A 20290-nucleotide genomic window follows, 5' to 3' on the forward strand; every position below is an offset into this window, starting at 1 on the left:
TTGGGAGTCCTGCCAACCCCATGTCCTGTTCCGTGGGGGGTTCCGTTGGGAGTCCTGCCAACTCCGTGCCCTAACCTGTTGCGGGTCCCGCCGACACCTGCTCCGCCAGATTTCCTGCCAACACCAGATCCTGTCCTGTTGGGGGTCCCACCGACACCTGCTCCGCCAGGTTTCCTGCCAACACCATATCCTGTCCTGTTGGGGGTCCCACCGACACCTGCTCCGCCGGGTTTCCTGCCAACACCATATCCTGTCCTGTTGGGGGTCCCGCCGACACCTGCTCCGCCGGGTTTCCTGCCAACACCATATCCTGTCCTGTTGGGGGTCCCGCCGACACCTGCTCCGCCGGGTTTCCTGCCAACACCATGTCCTGTCCTGTTTGGGGTCCCGTCGACACCAGCCCTTGCTCCGCCTTTACCCCTTTTTTAACTCTGCCTTGCCTTGCCTTTTTTTAGGGATGTCTTGGATCCGTCCCTTGAGGGGGGGTAATGTCACGGTCTGTCTGTGTTGTGTTTTGTCTGTCTCTGGTTTCCTGTTTTATTTTGAAAAGTGTTCACCCCCTGTCTTGTCTGTTGATTCCTGTCTCTGTGTTTGGCTCCTGTGTCTGATTTCCTGATTGTGTTCACCTTGTGCCCCTGTGTTTTCTCCTCTCTCCTTACCTGTGTCTTGTTTGTGTGATTAGTCTTGTGTGCATTTAAGTTCTGGTTTTTCTGTCTGTCATTGTTGGATCCTTGTTGTTTGTCTATGACTGTGTTCACGGGGTAGTGTTCTGTTTGTTCCTATTTAAAACCTTGAAATAAAGGTATTTTCTGTTTATTCTGCATTTGGGTCCTGTCTGCTTCACTCACCCTGACACAATGTTTATTTATATAGCCCAATATCACAAATGAAAACTAGCCTTTTGGCTAATTTGAGTACTTTTACATGTTTTTAATATGTTGATTAATGTACACTGTCCCTTGTTTTAAATAAATCAATTCAATTCAAATGTTACATTTGTCTCAGTGGACTTCACAGTTTGTACAGAGTATCAGTATCAGTAGTATATTTGTTTATTGATTGTTATGAACCTGCCTGAGGACCACAGATGGAAATGAGCTATTAGCTATAATCTGGCATATTGCATCTCTTCTCTTTGCTGAGATTAATGTTTTTGTATGCATGGTCCTTCTATAAATAAATACAAACAAACAATACGACACCCTCTTTTGCCCTTTTTGAAAGTAAAACATTTAGATTTGTGGCTCATAGTGTGAGGAAAAACGAATTTCTGATAAAATGTCCTTTGTTTGTCCATATGTATTGAACATTTCCATCCATTTTGCCAAACACAACAGGGGAACAGGATACCAAAAATGAATAGATACAATTTAAATAACCAAATGGATTACTTAGTTACAGGCTATTACTTACTGTTTTCTGAGATAAAATGCTTAAATATGGAAATTAGGTCTTATCTACGGATAACTTTAGGTAGCCTACATCTAGGACATAAAGTAAAATAAATACAAAAAATACACAGGAGAAAATATATTTTTCTTCAAAATCACTTTTATTCCACCATTTATTTGATCAGGTCTTAAGGCACCCTGAAGAGATGTTACAAGATGGTCTTTCAAATGAGGGTTCCTTTTAAGACTGTGTAAACATAGCTTTGAATAAGATCATTTCCTGTAAATCTTTGCTTAAATTATTTCTTTACAGTGCACAGACATTGTGTTTTGTGACAAAAATACAGTGTGAAGTAAATATGGTAGATAGTGTGTGTATATACATATACATTGAAGAGTAATAGATTGGCAGACAATCAGATCAACAGGCTGAAGAAACTGACGAACAATCGTTGAGACCCAGATATATACAATACATAGTTACAGTTTGTATTTTGCGACTTCTTCTAGTTTGTTTACACTGTACTCTCTCGGTGTGTGTGTGTGTGTGTGTGTGTGTGTGTGTGTGTGTGTGTGTGTGTGTGTGTGTGTGTGTGTGTGTGTGTCGCCTCAGCCACCATCACTGCGCAGCACCCGGTGAAGGTGGAGCGAGACAGCTTCTCCCGGAGGGCCCGCCCACATGTTGGCTATTGCAGTGGAGAGGTGAGTAAACAGGAAGACGGGCAGACAGACAGACGGACAGACAGGCAGACAGACATGCAGACAGACGGACATACAGCACGAGACGGGGTCGCGGCCACGCAGGCCTCGACACGAAGAACTATCTATAATTCCCTAAATATGATAAGGATCACAATGTATTTATATGTAGAAAGGGACTTTGTAATTGGCATTTCATATACAGAGATACAGTGGCTATACTTGATTATCAAGGTACGTTTCCTATGACGTCTTTGTGATGCGATTAAGTGATGTTCTACTTTCTCAATTACACTATACAGAAAGGTACGAATCTTCCAGCGACAATGCGCTCATTCATACAGATTGGAATGAGGTATGAGCAGAAAAAACAAAACTAAAAAAGTTGTATCAGCAATTACACAACAGCTCCAAGTAGCTTAGTTGAAATGGCTATACGGTTTCTAATCACATCAATACTACAAATTAAAACATATTAAAAAGGGGTGAGGAATGCGCAGTGCAACAGGTGAATGAGATGATGGGGTCAGGAAGCAGAGCCTGTGTCTGACCTTTGGGGAGATCGTGAAGGAAAAGAAGGGTCAGAATGTCATTCAATATCTGCATCTAACCTATCTACAACAAACTGTCGGGCCACGTCCCAAAAATGCCGTCTTTGTGACGTTTTTGACACGTTTTTGTTATCTTTATTTTTCAAATCCTGGTCAGCCTCTGCGTGGGTTTCTCGTCCTTTTACTCCACCTACGCCTCCACCTTGATCCGGAAGGTGACACGGCCCAGGAACTTATCCCTCTCGTCGTTGTTACGGAGGTCGGAGCCCTCCACCTTGCACTCAATCGCCAGTTCCTTGTTGTAGTCCTCTTTGGTGAGCAGCAGCTTCACGGCCACCAGGGGCTGAACGTAGGTCTCCTGCATGAGGAGAGAGACAGTCTGTCACTGAAGTAGTGCGGTAATCAGGGCCGGTTCTAGCCAATTTGCTGCCCTAGGCCAGATTTTTAGCTGGCACCCCCCCCACCCCCCCCCAGCCAGAAAATCAGTACAGTAGAAAAGATGAAGATCGATACAAAAGACCAATACACTACAAAAACAGAAACTTATTGATATACATCAAAAAGGCTTGAAATGTATTTATTATTGTATGAACATGTTTTAATTGGGGGGTGGACATCACCTTCTCTAGGGGGGTCCGGGGTTACAGATGTAGCACCTCATTTCAGACAGTTTGAAACGCGAGGGCCGTGGCCGGCACAGGGTCTGCCCTCGCTCAAAGGAAAACCTCCAGCGTGACTTGAGACCGCCCCCTTGATAAATAAATGTAATTATAATGAAGCCAGCTGCAATGGATCATTGATCCACCAGGGGGTGCAGTGGGGTTCCACACTGGAGCTCATGTGAAATAAACTCTGATACAGTACGGTAGATTTATGTCTGGTAGGCTACTGTATAGCGGATCTTTGTTAAGATCCATATGTCACGGATAGGATCATACTCTGTGCTAAATAAGAGACATGTAATCATTTAGGCTACAAAACATCACCATGTTTTTATTTAACAAAATAATCTTGGTTAGTCCACAACTACTGTACAAAAAATATCAGGAAGCCCGCCGGCTCCAAAAATGAACGGGAGGAAATGCTCTCAATTTTTAATTCTAATTTAATCATCATCTTCACCACGATAATTTATGTTTGCCAAATTTACATGAAAGCACTGACAAATATGAATATACTGTAATCAACATTAAAACGTTATTATTGTGCCTAAACTCAGTAATTCACTAAAAATATTTATATTTTAATGGAGCCTCGTCAGGCAGATCAGTGTCTGGATCTTGATCTGGATGAAGGGTGTTATTTTCCCCATAATGACCAAGTCGCTGCACATTATCCCGCTTATTACATGGCCACATTCTCAAAAAAGTAACGACATGACTCCCAATATTAATTGAAATGCTTTTATGGATTTAGAAAATGTTTGTATTGATTTAAATTGACATGCATCCGCTAAGAAAAATAGTCCGTTGTTACCGTTTTTTAAACAGTCAGAATGAAACGGCAGCTCTCAGCTGTGTGTTTACACACCTAATGGCCCATCAGGCACAGCTCTCTCCCCTCTCCCCCCCCCCTGATCTTACAGCTACACCATTGTTTGGTTTCCATGGTAGCGTGTAGCTTTAGTAGCGCGCGCAACTGAAAGTGAGAGGGTGAGGATTGTTCACAGAAAACAGAACAGAACCCTCTGCTCACTCCTTTCCGGTAGATACAAATACAGGTCCAGCGAGGCAAAACAGTGCACTTCTCTTTCCCGCACTACTGTGACAGACCATGGGGCTGGGTCAGCCACTAACATATTCATATTTCTCTTCTCAAAAAGAGAAATATGAACGTTAGTTTTTAACTGAAATGATCAAATAAAGTCAACAATTCACAGTGTTTACAAACATTGACTATACCGTTCACCATGCAGCCCCCACCCCCCTATGCCTAGGCTATGTATGTTGCGAACTCTTTGTTTAAAACTAATTTCTTATTTCATAGAAACGTATCAAACATATAGGCTAATTAAAGAATGGTGATATACACAGTGATAGATGTTAAGGACTAACGTTTATAATAAATAGCCTAGCATTTATCCATAATAATATTTATATATTCAACAACAATTTGTAATGTAAAAGGTTCATAAAATAAAAACACAACACTAGGCGCATTCACACTGCGGTACTTTTCCCACAAAGGTTCATGTGAACTTAGTTCATGAGAACTCTTTAGTTCTCATGAACTAAGTACAGATCGCGTTCACACTGGAAAAAGTCCCTGGGGGTGGATTAGGCAAATGAAGCCGCTGACGTCACTTGTTCTTCTTCTGCTTTGGGTTTACTGGCAGGCCGCAAATCATTTCACGGCGTATACTGCCGCCCAAAGTCCCCGGCCAGAATTCCCCGGAGTTAGGGACTGGCTTCAGTAGAAGCTGCTGGAAGTCCCAGCAGCTTCTACTGAAGCCTTCCGAGTAAATCGCCAGAACGCCGACACCTCCTCATCTCCACCACTCCCATGTTTTATTTTGTGTTGACATAAGTTAGTCTCTCTGCGTTTCTGCGCTGGGTTAATGCTAATGCTAATAATGCTAATGCGAGGATAATAAAATGGCGGCTTCACAAAACTTTTTGGGAGTTTTACGGGGCGTGGTTTGCAATCCTTCCAGCCAATCAGAAATGTAGCTCTTTTCTCACAAAAGAGCCGTTCGAAAGTCCCTGCTCTCTAGCAGGGACTTTCGAGGGGGTAAAAAGGTTCACATGAACTAATTTTAGTACCGGCTCTTTTTGGTGTGAACGCGATAAAAGAGTTCACATGAACTAAGTTCACATGAACCTTTGTGGGAAAAGTACCGCAGTGTGAAAGCGCCTATTAGTTCGCATGAACTAAGTACAGATCGCGTTCACACTGGAAAAAGCCCCTGGGGGTGGATTAGACAAATGAAGCCACTGACGTCACTTGTTCTTCTTCTGCTTTGGGTTTACTGGCAGGCCGCAAACCACTTCACGGCGTATACTGCCGCCCAAAGTCCCCGGCCGGAAGTCCCCGGAGTTGGGGACTGGCTTCAGTAGAAGCTGCTGGGACTCCCAGCAGCTTCTACTGAAGCCTTCCGAGTAAATCGCCAGAACGCCGACACCTCCTCTTCTCCACCGCTCCCATGTTTTATTTTGTGTTGCCATAAGTTAGTCTCTCTGCTGGGCAAATGCTAATGCTAATAATGCTAATGCGAGGATAATAAAATGGCGGCTTCACAAAACTTTTTGGGAGTTTTACGGGGCGTGGTTTGCAATCCGCCCAGCCAATCAGAAATATAGCTCTTTTCTCACAAGAGAGCCCCACGAAAGTCCCTGCTCTCTAGCAGGGACTTTCGTGGGGGTAAAAAGGTTCACATGAACTAATTTTAGTACCGGCTCTTTTTGGTGTGAACGCGATAAAAGAGTTCACATGAACTAAGTTCACATGAACCTTTGTGGGAAAAGTACCGCAGTGTGAATGCGCCTATTGTCATTGCAAGTCAGTTGACTTTTATGTTCAACTGCTAAATTCGTTACTGATCAAAAAGGGCTTCTACCTAATTACCTTAAATAAACTCACTAATCACGTAAAATGATAAAATACGGCGAAGATATTAAAATATATGTGCTTCCATTTTTCATACTTTTGAAATATATTTGTATTAACTTTATATCATCGTATCTCCGTGTTTACTGGGTCTTTTTGCATGAAACAAAGACTGGCATATAGTTTCAAGCCAGTACTTGTCCGGACTGTTGTTTTTATGCGGCACCGGCTTGAACAGGTCATGTGACCAGGGGCCTCATTTATAAAGGGATATACGCTCAAAAAATGGCGTACGCCAGTTTCTACGCAATGTTTGCGATTTATAAAATACTAACTTGACGGGAAAATGTGCGGTCCTCCACGCAAACTCTAACCCATGCGTACGCACTAAGCACAACAACGGGAGAGACGAGAAACTGCGACACCGCGTTGGCAGAAGGAAGAATGGAGAGAAATATGTGGAAATAATACCATAAATAAAATGTCACCTCTCATTTATCATATATGAAGAATTCATTTTCAAACATTGATTAAAGCCAATCTTAAAATGATTAAACAAACGCCTGTTTACGACTCCTCAGTGCACACAAAAACATAACTTGGAGAAATAAATAAATACGGATATGTTATTTAAAACCACCTCGAATATGTTGTGATAATGTTATGAATTGTTTTCTCATAAATGATGCGGTAAGCAGGAGGACATAATTACTTTAAACTGACGCCGTGTTGCATACTATCATGTTTAATCGTGTTGTATGCCATTTGCTAAGACTTGATAAGTCGCTCGTAAAACACAGGAGGTATGGAAACTAAGAACACCATATGTGGTAAATTGTACAGCAAATATAACACAACACATTGGTTGTATTTCCTTTAACTGGTGGATATAGAGTTGCTGCGGGGATGGGGGGGTTGAGATGCACAGGCTGCAGTGGAGACGCTGCGCACAGCTGATCGACAGCTGGGACACAAACCACCAAATACAAAAACATAATTCAGATCCAGTCGTCATGACTCCACTCCGGAGGGATTCCCCGTTCACTTCTTACAGTTTCTCATCAAGGGGGTGTCTCCTGTCCCCGGTACAAACACACTGCCTGAGGAAGGCTATGTGTATTTTTTTTGTCATTAACCTTTTTCGGACCACTTATTTATTTATTTTGGTGACGATCCGACCTCCATGCTGCTACTCTGGTTCAAACGGCATCCACCAAACAATATGATTTATCTCCACCTCCCCAAAATAACCAAAATCTGACACGGTGTGAGATGTCTTTTTTAGCTGTTCTGTCGTCATTTCCTGCTATCTTCTTCATAAAGTCAGTCAGAATGAATGAATGAATGGGCGTTTCTTTGACTATTTATAGGCAAATATGGGCGTTACGTGAAGCCCGCAAAAGCTGCACCGCATTTCGAGTCGGTTGTGATTTATAAAGGGAAACCGGCGTAGGAAGTGCCGTACGCACTTTCCTCGCCGGTACGCAATGTTTTGTGAATCGGAAAATGTCGGAACATTTCTGTACCTATTTTTTGGATTTCTACTACGTAAGCAACCTTCCCACGTGAATCCTATAAATGAGGCCCCTGATCACGCCGGCACTTTATGAGCGCAGTAGCCTAATGGTAAGGTAGTCTATCTAGTTACTTATTTATAAAGTGGAGACAAGGCAGAAATCCTACAATGAATCGGGACAGTGTTCTCCGTGAGATCCAGAAACTAAAACTAAATGATATTCAAATTCCAATTCTTGACGGGAAGTGCGGTGTAAATGGGTGGCATATAAGCATTTGAAAAGAAATAGTAATCACACAGTTATCATACAATAGGCTAAAACAAATATAGCTCTACACCCCTGGCCAAAATGTCCTTAAAATGAAGTCCGAGTTCGACATTTTAATTCATGTCCTGCCAACAGAAGGCGACACGCCCATTCAAAGCCGTGTCCCTCACTCCTCACATCCCAAGCTGCATCCCCAGAAAGTGTATTATGTTGTTACATCGTTTCAGATGTTATGTTTCAGTTTTGCTCTTTATAAGCCATTAAAACAGTAAAAACACGTTCAATTTCCTTTTGCTTTTTGTGTCTCCTGTACACCAAAACATACCCATACAGGAGACAGGAGTTTTACTGTATTCAGTAATCAGTAACTGATTACATTTACAAAGTAACCCTCCCAACCCTACACTACACATTTTTCTTGGATTTTTTAACACCATAGTCCCTAATATATTTGTAGAAAGGCAGGAAATTGAATTAAATCGGAAAAATGTTTAATTGTGTATCGTGTCCCCCACTTCTCAAACCAAAGTTACACCCTTGGATTTTAAACAAAGTCAAGACCTGTTTTTTAAATGAAATCTGACGGCAGGCAGGCAGCTCTGATCACCTAATGATAAATGCGCCACACCTAATCGCCGGCCATTCAGCCACAGCTCCCTCTATGCAAATCAAACTGTCGACGGTGTGAAAGCGCCTATTGTTTTAAATAATGGTCGGAATGTGACCTGAGAACTCTAAACAAAAATTTTCAATCAATAAAGTAACATCTTATCTTATCTTAATAATATCTTCATATTAATAATAATAATAAATCATTAGGGCCGGGACTCGATTAAAAAAATTAATCTAATTAATTAGAGGCTTTGTAATTAATTAATCGAAATTAATCGCATTTTTAATCACATATAAATATTTGATCTAAGAACAGTGAGAAGCAATTTTTTTCACATGGATTTTAGTATACCATTAGGCGCATTCACACCGCAGTACTTTTCCCACAAAGGTTCATGAGAATTTAGTTCATGAGAACTCTTTGAACCTGGGGGAGGATTAGGCAAATGAAGCTGCTGACGTCACTTGTTCTTCTTCTGCTTTGGGTTTACTGGCAGGCCGCAAACCACTTCACGGCGTATACTGCCGCCCAAAGTCCCCGGCCGGAAGTCCCCGGAGTTGGGGACTGGCTTCAGTAGAAGCTGCTGGGTCTCCCAGCAGCTTCTACTGAAGCCTTCCGAGTAAATCGCCAGAACGCCGACACCTCCTCATCTCCACCGCTCCCATGTTTTATTTTGTGTTGCCATAAGTTAGTCTCTCTGCGTTTCTGCGCTGAGCTAATGCTAATAATGCTAATGCGAGGATAATAAAATGGCGGCTTCACAAAACTTTTTGGGAGTTTTACGGGGCGTGGTTTGCAATCCGCCCAGCCAATCAGAAATATAGCTCTTTTCTCACAAGAGAGCCGTACGAAAGTCCCTGCTCTCTAGCAGCTCTCTGCTCTCTAGCAGGGACTTTCGTGGGGGTAAAAAGGTTCTCATGAACTAATTTTAGTACCGGCTCTTTTTGGTGTGAACGCGATAAAAGAGGCTAACGTCCACGCTAGCTTCCACGCTAGCTGCTATATGTTTTGCATTGAGGTGATACTTGAGGCTTGATGTGCTGCGGTGATATGCGAATTCCTTTTTGCATAATTTGCACACAACCGTGCTCTTATCGACGCTTCCATCCGTCCGTTTTTTAAAACAACATTTCCCACTGTTGTTCACTGTGGTTTGTTGTTGTCTGAAGTCATGAACGTTAGTTGGTGCTCCAGTATAATCGGTACGCCTGAAACTCATCCAGTGAGAAACGTTCCGCGGTGCAAAAATAAGTGCGATTAAAATGCGTTAATTTTTTTAACGCGTTAATTTTTGTGTAATTAATTAATCTTAATTAACGCGTTAAAGTCCCGGCCCTATAAATCATACAGTATGTGTCCGAAAGGGAGCAGGAGGAAGCAAACACCAAAAAAATATTACAAAAAACATACTGCATATTAAAGCAAACTATTGTAAAGGTAAAAGTATGAGCATAACAAATAAAGAAGTGTAAACATTTACATTATAATTATTTAATATATAAAGACTATTGAATTACAAGATTAGATATACTTTATTTGATCTAAAATATTGATGTTTTTTCGTTATACTGTAGTAGCCTGTGAAAACCATAACAAATTGTGTTCAAATGCTCTTCACCAAAACACAACTGAAGTACTGAAAGTCCATGAAACTTGTCTTTCTGTATTTGTGAATGAAGCGCCATCTAATGGTTCAATCCTGAAATTGAAAATCTGGCAACGCCCTCTTGGAAAATAGTGGGAGGGCTTAACATTCCCAGCCGCTGGGATCCGTTGGGTCTTTGGCAGGAAGCTGTTGGCTGGAGTCTTTTCTAGAGTGCTACATCTGTATGCTCCCCCGGGAAGAAATGTTTGAATTTTAAAGTAAAATGCTTCAATCTGGTGCACTTTGAGCACAAAATTAGGCATATAGAGTCCTGATCTAGGGGGTACAACTCTAAACACCCATATGAAAAAGATCGTTTTACATTTTAATAATCAAATAAGTATGTGAACATAACCAATAACTTACCACAGCCAATAACAAATAAATGTAACTTATTTTATTTTTGTTGTTCATTCATATCTTATTTTACCTCTCCAGTTTTAAACAATATGTTTTGGTTTACTGTCCTATAGTATATTGGAATGATTTCAAACAAACCTGTTTATCCCAATAATTTTAAAGGCGTGCCTTGGAAATATTTGTTTACATAAATTGTGATCAAAACATTTGAGACCCACTGAGATAACTTAGACTAAAGTTAACTATCTAAACAGAGTCCTTTACCTCACTGAGCCTCTCAGTATGACAGGAGATCTCTCCTCCACCTTGTTGTAGAAACATCTTCTTATATCCGTTAGTGCAGCTAGCACCAGATGCTAGTAATAACAACAAGCCAATCCCCGGTACCAGTGCGCCCTCTTTCTCCCTCGCTTGCTCGCTTGGACGCTCGCTCGCACTTTGGCTGTGAGCTGCGGGCGCCTGATAAGCCAACATCCCCCACTTTCATCACTTACAGCGGCCATCGTACAGGGCAAATGAAAAGTGTAACCGGGGTGAAAAGGGTGTTACATTTACTTAATTATGAATGTTGTTACATCAAGGTCGAAAATTAGGATAAGCACCAACGGTCAAAATAATTGTTTCCCTCCCAGAGCTGCCAGCGCAGCGCCCCCCCCAGATCTGGCGACCTAGGCGATCGCACTGGAACACACCGCAAAGACTTCAGCCGACGGCCAAGTTGCACAATAACTGTCCTTACCAGCAGGCGTTGATAGTGTGTATTCGTCATTCAAAAGAGGCAACAACCGGAAGACAGACTGCGTGATACACAGAGAGAAGAAGAACAGACTGCGTGATATAAATAACAACAAATAACGTGTGTGTTCCATTTTCACTCTACAGCGAGAAGCTCATGGGGATTTCCCGAACCTGTGTCGAGAACTGGAGTTAAATGAAATCTCAGATTTGCCTTCTTAATAGTTTGTTTGGGTCCCTCACTTCCGTTTCGCTTCTCATGCGCTGATTCGCTAGCTGAACAGCCAATCAGAGTGATTTCTTTGGCCTACGGCCTCCCGATTCAACATGTCGAATCGGCGGCGGAAGGTGTCGGCACGGCCGAAAAGACACAACGGTGCAGTACACACCAATCTGAGTAGGGCGACACAACGCTCATCGACGGCCCGACATCTATCGACATCTATCGAAGTTAAATCCATTTCTCACTTATTCTGACAATGTACTTAACCCAATAAAAGGACCCAATAAAAGGAGTTGTTAAATAATAGTGAAGTCACGTTGTAATAACAATAACTCTCTCTCGTTCAGATTTTTGGTGTGAACGCGATAAAAGAGTTCACATGAACTAAGTTCACATTAACCTTTGTGGGAAAAGTACCGCAGTGTGAATGCGCCTATTGTCATTGCAAGTCAGTTGACTTTTATGTTCAACTGCTAAATTCGTTACTGATCAAAAAGGGCTTCTACCTAATTACCTTAAATAAACTCACTAATCACGTAAAATGATAAAATACGGCGAAGATATTAAAATATATGTGCTTCCATTTTCCATACTTTTGAAATATATTTGTATTAACTTTATATCATCGTATCTCCGTGTTTACTGGGTCTTTTTGCATGAAACAAAGACTGGCATATAGTTTCAAGCCAGTACTTGTCCGGACTGTTGTTTTTATGCGGCACCGGCTTGAACAGGTCATGTGACCAGGGGCCTCATTTATAAAGGGATATACGCTCAAAAAATGGCGTACGCCAGTTTCTACACAATGTTTGCGATTTATAAAATACTAACTTGACGGGAAAATGTGCGGTCCTCCACGCAAACTCTAACCCATGCGTACGCACTAAGCACAACAACGGGAGAGACGAGAAACTGCGACACCGCGTTGGCAGAAGGAAGAATGGAGAGAAATATGTGAAATAATACCATAAATAAAATGTCACCTCTCATTTATCATATATGAAGAATTCATTTTCAAACATTGATTAAAGCCAATCTGAGTAGGGCGACACAACGCTCATCGACGGCCCGACATCTATCGACATCTATCGAAGTTAAATCCATTTCTCACTTATTCTGACAATGTACTTAACCCAATAAAAGGACCCAATAAAAGGAGTTGTTAAATAATAGTGAAGTCACGTTGTAATAACAATAACTCTCTCTCGTTCAGATTAATATTGTCGGTTTTTTTTTGGTTTTCTTTTTCTGCTTTGCCAAACGCCACTGTGTCAAGTGTCCTATTTGGGTAGCCATATGTAGTTGTCCAATATGGCGGACCATCTCGCACATGCACAATGCGGATTGGGTAGGGATGCGGATTGGGTAGTGACAGCCAATATGATAAATTGCTACAAAGTCCGCCACACTTCCTGGGGCTTGCTATCATGGATGTATAATAAGAACTGGATACAGCGTCGGAGGCGGGGTCTCGTTCTTTCCTATGAGAGCTGCTCATTGGCGCATGAGGACAAAATGGCCCTACTTTTGAGAGAGCGAAACGTCACAGATTACCCGTCATGCCTGGCTGTCAGAGCAGAAGAACCTGTATGTGCGCTCACAGAGCATGCGCCCCTTAAGCCCCGCCCCCCGAGATCCCACTCTCGGCTCACTAGAATGAATGGAGAGAGAAAATAAATCTAGATTCGGCTTTTAGTGCATTTTACAACTTTAAGGACCGAATGATATAAGATAGTTCATACTGGGTCGTTTATTTAGTTTAAAAAATAAATATCTGCCGATTTGCAGACGTCTTTTTCCCAATGTTAGTCAATGGGAAAAGTCTTTCTGGGCCCAGTGATGTCACGGACTGATACAGAAATTGTAGTACCGCCGTTTGGACACAACAAATGTATTCCTCAGAGTCCGGAGCACTTCCTGGGGGCTTGCTTACATAGACGCTATCCTTCAAAGATGGCCGTGCTGCCCCATTATTCACTCCCATTCCCTATAAAACATCCATGTGTTAGCGGTGAGGATCTGACTGATGATGAATACTTACATGAGCTTTCTTTCCGTAGTAGGGGAAATACATCTTATCAATGCTGCCTTCACGGGGGAAATACTGCATTTGAATGGGTTCGTCTTTCTGCACAGAAGAACATGTGTTAGTCAATGTGAATGCGACATGAAATGCAACTTATCATGTCAAATTAAAAGCAAATGACATGTATTTCCAAGTTTACGAGACAAGACGTGGAAAAAAGCAAAAGCGATGGCCTTCTGTTTGTTAGTGAGGAGATTTAAATGAAACATGTTCTGCGTTAATCTGCAAAAATGGCATTTGCTGCGCCTTTTAGATTAAAATGACTTGAGAATGGCACTAGGATGGGTTTAGAGAGGCACCTGCGTAGTGACTTGTTACATAATCGAAAATGTGTTAACTCCCCTGCTAGCCTTATCCTCCTAATTTACATATGCTCTTACCCTAAGGCCGTCAGTGACAGCATGCAGAAAGAAACGGACAAAAAACAGACAAAAAGAAGGAAAACAAGAAAGATCAACAGAAAGAAAATATCAACATGGTCTTCTTAAATAAAAAGAATGAAAACAGAAATACACATATACAACATGTAGAGAAACATGTGGAGGAAGAAGTTTACTTTGACTGCGCAGGTGATGTAGGGTTCCCCACGAGGCTTAAGTCCGATGATCTATGAAGCGTAACATGAGAGGTTGAGACAAAATTAGACATGATCGTTTATTCAGCAGACGAGATGGAGATTAAAGCTGGGAGGGAATAAACAGTTGGCAGAGAGATACAATTTGTATGTTTTTAAAGCAATTTTCTGTGATTTGTTTAGCGTTACCCTATTCAATTTAAGCAGGATGCACGGTTTCCCCTCAGAATATCCGAAGTTGGTGTCGGAGAGGCCGGAGCACAGACTCAGGAAGTCCCTCTTGAAGCGGCACGCTTTCTTCTCCATGTCCTCGGCGTCGTCCTGCAGGAAGTACTCTCCTCGAGTGCACTCCTCATTCTTCTCCTGCTCGGTATCATTATAACCTGAGAGAGAGGTGAGCGGACTCATATTCAGGGAAAGGGAAAGAATGATTGGAAAAACCCTAACCCTGTTTTATTTTAAAGTGATTAATACGTGTCAGAGCTTGAATAAACAGGTAATTCTACTCTGAAATGCATTCAATCCGAACCTTTATTTTCCCTTCTCATATCTCTGTGTTTATCATGACTTACCTAATTCACACCAATGTTATTACTGATGAAATTCAAGTTTTGGGACCATTTAGTAGTTGGATCAGCTTTAGAGGATTTGGTTAGTATCAGGTGTTTTTAGGCTTGTAAATTATTCTGAAATCTTTCCAATTCTAGATGTGTTGGTAATATATACTTTAACGACTTTCTTTTGAGTGTCTAGGCTCCTATTCTAAAGATTTGGATAGCTCAACTGTTTGTAAATAAAATGAATTGTATTGTACCAGGGAGAAGTGCACTTACTCAGCAGGAAGGATTCCAGCTTCTGGACATACGGGGCGTACTTTAATGGTTCAGATTTATTGTAGATAATATCCAGTGAATTTGGTTGAATCGCCAACCCTGCAACATCAGAGTAAAATAAACATATCAGACACACTGGAGAAACAAACACCATCATCTGAGTCTCCGGTTATAGAAAGCTTTCTCTGATCGAAACAGACTCCACTGCTGACAGGTACACACTTGAAAACAGATCAATACAAAAAGCAGCTGTAATGTAGCACATTACTGTGACAGCATCTCATTGGTGCGAGTATGAATATTGGATGTCTCGCAGAGCAATGCAGCCAGATAGCTCAAAAGCCATCCTATTTGTTTGTTTGGAAACACAGACCTGGGAAGGGAACGCGGTCTTGGTACTTGGGCACGTTGTCGTCCAGAGTCATCAGCATCACCCACATGGTCAGCGCGAACATCCCGGCCAGGAAGGCGTAGAACACCAGGTAGAAGAGCAGGATGAGGGCTGGAGGAAGTTGAGAGGAATGGAATAAAAAAGGAGACATAATGAGTGGAAGAGACAGAGGGTCATGTATAATTCACTTCAAGCTTTAACTCAAATCTGATTCACCTCATGAAGGAAACAGAGCACGATCCCTTTGAGAGGAACCATTTTGGATCAAGGGGGGGACATGCTATGATGCTAGGAGGCCTTTTTTCACTTAAAACGCACTTTATGTAGGGATGACGCTGCAGTGCTGGGAGCCTCATATATGAGCAGCATGCAGGGGGGAGGAGAGGAGCCCCAGTTGTGGAAACATCTGACTCAAAATGGTTTACCGCCATCCAGCCTCGCACAGCACGGATGCCCTCTAACAGGGACAAACAGAAGAGAAAAAAAGGATGGACCCCTCTGCTTCCTGCTGTACATCCCCCCTTCCTCTCATTCCTCTCCAACAGTATCCCACAATGCACCTGCCTGGTGTGTGAAAGGCAGAGAAAGAGGAGAGAGGGAATCCCATTTGACCTTGACAGGCATGCTAATGTGGGCGGCCATGCAACTGCAATGGAGCATCTCACTGCACAGCAGCACAGGGGCCCAGGCTGCCTATCAGCCTATCAGAGGGGGGGTGGGGGGGAATCATTACATAAATCTATGGATACAGCCTTGGAATGCTGCTCCTCACATGTGACAGCTGGGCTCCTCATCATCCAATCATGATGAATATTAATGTGAGGAAAATCTGATCACCTGTTATTTGTTGCGCACACACCTAAAAGCATCATACACCTTCATGCACGCCTGTGATGGCTAATCCAACATCTCATTTGCCATCTCTTTTAAATTCATCCATGCACAGGAGGATAGAGCAGGTTATTTAGCCTATCCAAAACGCGCACATATTTCATGTGATTGTGCAGAGGTTATTGCTTAAGCCCCGTGAATGTCACACTAATTGCGCTCTGTGCATCGGGAGCCTTACCCCAGCTGCTGGCCGTGCGACCCATAAACTCCCCGGTCCTCGGGTTGTAGAAGGAGTCCTTCCAGGTGGTCGCATTCTCCTGTTTCGCCACCACTTTATCCTCGGTGTTCGCCATGGTGGTGGTTTGTGTTTTTGCTGTTTTGGTCCAAAGAATGCGCGGCGTTTCTCCACCAAAAAATGCAGAAAAAAGAGGGTAGCAGGCGATGTGACGGGGAGAAGAAGCCGGCGAGGCGGCGGTGAGTGAGAGTGGGCGGTGTGGAGAGAGAGGAAGAGAGGAACAGAGGAACAGAGGGAACGAGGGAGAGAGGGGAGGAAAAAGAAAACTGTGACGTGCACAGCTGATGCAGTGCGAGCAGATGGATGGACATTGGCTAATGACGGGGAGACGCACGGTGCGGACCGTTACGCGCACATCTTATTAATAGAGCGCACGATATCTTTCTTATCATTAATTATATTGTAATGGCGTTAAACAACGCCGCTTTGTATTTACAGGGGTCCTGCAGCAAGAGAAACCAAAATATGTTAGTGCCATTGTGGAAAAGATACTTCTAAATAATGTTATACACAAACCAGGATGTCATATCATCTATAATATCACACTATGTCATGACGTATTCACCAATCCAGTATAGGCCTACATTTGAATATTGGTCACATTTTGATTTAATTTATTATTGAGATGATATGGATTCTATCGTTGAATATTATTGAAATAAAAGCTATGGTATCATAATGATATGATATGGGATCCTGCAGCTCTACCTACTGGTGTTACGCATTGAGTCACCAAACCAATAACCAATCCTGGAGTGTATTTCCTCAGCAATGGAAGCTAACCACTTCACAGAAAGCACAGATTTACACACACACACACAGACACACACAGACACACACACAGACACACACGCGCGCACACACACACACACACACACACACACACACACACACACACACACACACACACACACACACACACACACACACACACACACACACACACACACACACACACACACACACACACACACACACACACACACACACACACACACACACACACGTATTTATAAATGCCAGTGATCAGCACATTTGCAGCCCATGAGGGTGCTACTTGTGACCGACTGCTTGAGCATAGACATTTGGAGCATTTGCCAACCCTTGTTGCTATGGCAATGGAGCACCACTGAAACTAGAATGTGTGAGTGAGAGAGAAAGAGAGAGAACATGACTGATCTGAAACAGATGTGTCATAGATAACAGAAGATGTATTCATTGTGAGTTAAGCAAGGTTAGCATGTTTTATTCCCAGTATTTTAATATGTAGTAAATGAGCTTCCCTGTGTTCTATCCAAGTGTCTCGTGCCAACGTCTGACATGAATGAGCTGAGAGGCTCAGTGGGGGGGGGGGAGGCTGAGACACTGAAAGGAGAGGGAAAAAAGGGGACAAGAGCTTAACTTCCAACCCCGACACTCCAGCGAACAGTCCCAGTGTGTAACAGCGAGTGAGGGGAGAGGAGGGGAGTTACATAATGACCCCTGATGCAGGGTTCAGCTCCTATGGGGGAGGGGGACTGGAGTAGTGGTCGCAGTGCATCCAGTTCCTGCTGTCAGATTGAATTTGTGGTAAGGCAGGGTCCACCACAACTCATACAATGCGGCACAATACCAGCACACACACACATTCCCATTTTCCTGATTAGTGTGAGAGCAGGCATGCACTGATTCATGGGCCAGTCCTGTCCGTCTCACTTACTCTGGCACATTTCTCTCTGAAGGCATCCTGCAAGCAAGGCCCACTGTTAAGACACAAAAAGGAGTGAGAACGCTGAGATTGACAGCTATAGAGTAGAGGAAGTGTTCAGGCTTGGGGAGTAACGGATTACATGTAACGAGATTACACTGAAAAAACGGAAACGTTAACTTTAATTAAATGCATTTTGTCAACAGATTTCACATAACTGTCAGGTTGGTTGAAAGCAATATTATTAAGTTAAAGTAATAAATATAAGGTTCAATTTATGACATAATAGGCCTACATTTAAATAAAGTCAACATTTTTCAGTGTGTAACGAGATTACGTAATCAGGATACAAAAAAAGGTAACTGTATTCGATTACAGTTAAAACATTCTTTTTTTAAAGTATTACTATTGCATTAAAATAAATAGAGATAACCAGCAGGATTGTGTTATACATTTTGAAATGTATTTATGAATTATATTTTGGCTACTTTAATTCTTCTTTATTTTAAATGCATTTCTTTTTTTAATGCAGTAGGTGGACACCAGATTTGTAAAACAAAAATACAGTGTATGCTTTTGATTAATGTGTTACGCTTAAACAATATTTGTAATCTATTACTGTTACTACATCTTTTATATGAAATATCTTGGTTTCTTCTTTTCTAAGGTTACATTTTTACACACACTTAAGTAAAAAAACAAACACTTATTGTTATTCCTTTCTCTTGGTTTTATTTGCATTGCATTTAGAATAGGTTACTGATTATATTTTTTGATATGGAACTAGTTATCGTAACAGATTACATTTTTGAAATAACCCTCCCAGTGTTTGGGGGGGGGGGGGGGGGGGGAATACTGTTGCTGTGTGATGTACAAAACTTTGGCTCTTCCTCTGAGGGGGACAGGCGCACAATCCTCCCTTTGTTTTGTAGGAAACCCCCTTTCTGTGCACTCAATTAGCGCCCCCTTCACCATAAGCAGGAAAACACACCCCATTTGTTCTCAGTCACTCCATCTGCAAGCTACCATAGCAACCCTCGCAGTGAGGTCGGTCACATCAATGGGAAGCGATGGCGACACGCATCCAACAGCCTGATAATTCCCCCACGGACAGCACCTTTTCCCCAGAGTCCATGTGGAGGTAAAACCTTTTAGGCAGCATCTGCTCCCCGTGTACACACGCACTCAAATCAGGACAAGACACTGCTCATCAGTTACGTTGTTTTACTACTACAAAGTACTTTGATTTCAGTAACAAAATTCATGTTTGTTATTCACCAGCAGCTTGGGCATGCCATTCATTTTCTGCATTATGCATAGTATCACTTGGCATAACAAGGCTTTGAAAGAGGATAAGTATGGTGGCCGATAGGGGCAAATGCCTTGCAAGACTTCCATCAGGAGAAGCCCACTGTAGTTCAAAAAACGATGGAAATAAAAAAATACCAATGTGCCAAAACACAAAGGAAGAAACATCTTCACCAATTTGACAACACATGCACAAGCGCTAACTAAAAGCGCTGCATAAACAAAACGCTGCAAGAAGCTGAAAACAAAACGGAAATCAGGGGACACTAAAAAGTGATGCACACAGCTGGGACCGCTTGTTGATGTTTTGGGATTATAAAGTTGGCCAACTGTTACTGGAAACATAACTAAAATGTTTAAAATATTATTTTACCTTCCGATATTATTACAGATCTGCTGTAAGGTAGCTAGCCAACGTAGCCAACCTAGTCAAATCAATGATATATTCAAATAAACAGAAAAAACACTTATGGCGCATTTCCACTGCAGGCCTCACTCGGCCTCGCTCGGTTTGGTTAGGCCTTATTAGGCCCGGCTCACTTTAATGCTGCGCTTCCATTACAGTTTAGGAACTGGGGCAGTTACTATAGTAACGCAGTGTAGGCGGAGCCGTGACGTCATCTTCAATGAGCTTTAAAAAAATACTTAAATAACAGAGACTTAAAAAACAGAGACTTAAAAACAACAATCAGTTTAGCAGAGATTAAGAAATAGAATACGCCAGTTTAAAAAGGTGTG

At 42.2% G+C, this 20290-nt stretch overlaps 1 protein-coding gene across 1 annotated transcript; it reads right to left on the reverse strand.

Annotated features, from left to right (window-relative positions):
* Positions 1–1531: 1531 nt before the first annotated feature.
* Positions 1532–16831, reverse strand: LOC117545500 (sodium/potassium-transporting ATPase subunit beta-3-like). The gene is made up of 7 exons (XM_034215301.1): positions 16501–16831; positions 15414–15542; positions 15041–15139; positions 14397–14590; positions 14190–14240; positions 13589–13675; positions 1532–2999 (listed from the first exon to the last, which is right to left on the reverse strand). The coding sequence occupies exons 1-7, from the start codon at positions 16613–16615 to the stop codon at positions 2832–2834; spliced, it is 843 nt and encodes a 280-aa protein (XP_034071192.1). The 5' UTR covers positions 16616–16831; the 3' UTR covers positions 1532–2831.
* Positions 16832–20290: the final 3459 nt, after the last annotated feature.

Source organism: Gymnodraco acuticeps, unplaced genomic scaffold (assembly GCF_902827175.1).
Source record: "Gymnodraco acuticeps unplaced genomic scaffold, fGymAcu1.1, whole genome shotgun sequence".
Lineage (NCBI taxonomy): Eukaryota > Metazoa > Chordata > Actinopteri > Perciformes > Bathydraconidae > Gymnodraco > Gymnodraco acuticeps.

Excerpts from the sequence above, each read along its gene's own strand:
- LOC117545500 (XM_034215301.1), bottom strand. The coding sequence starts at position 16,615 with ATGGCGAACACCGAGGATAAAGTGGTGGCGAAACAGGAGAATGCGACC. Across the intron at positions 15,140-15,413 it reads AGACCGCGTTCCCTTCCCAG|GGTTGGCGATTCAACCAAAT; the intron begins GTCTGTGTTTCC and ends CTGATGTTGCAG. Across the intron at positions 14,591-15,040 it reads GCTGGAATCCTTCCTGCTGA|GTTATAATGATACCGAGCAG; the intron begins GTAAGTGCACTT and ends CCTCTCTCTCAG.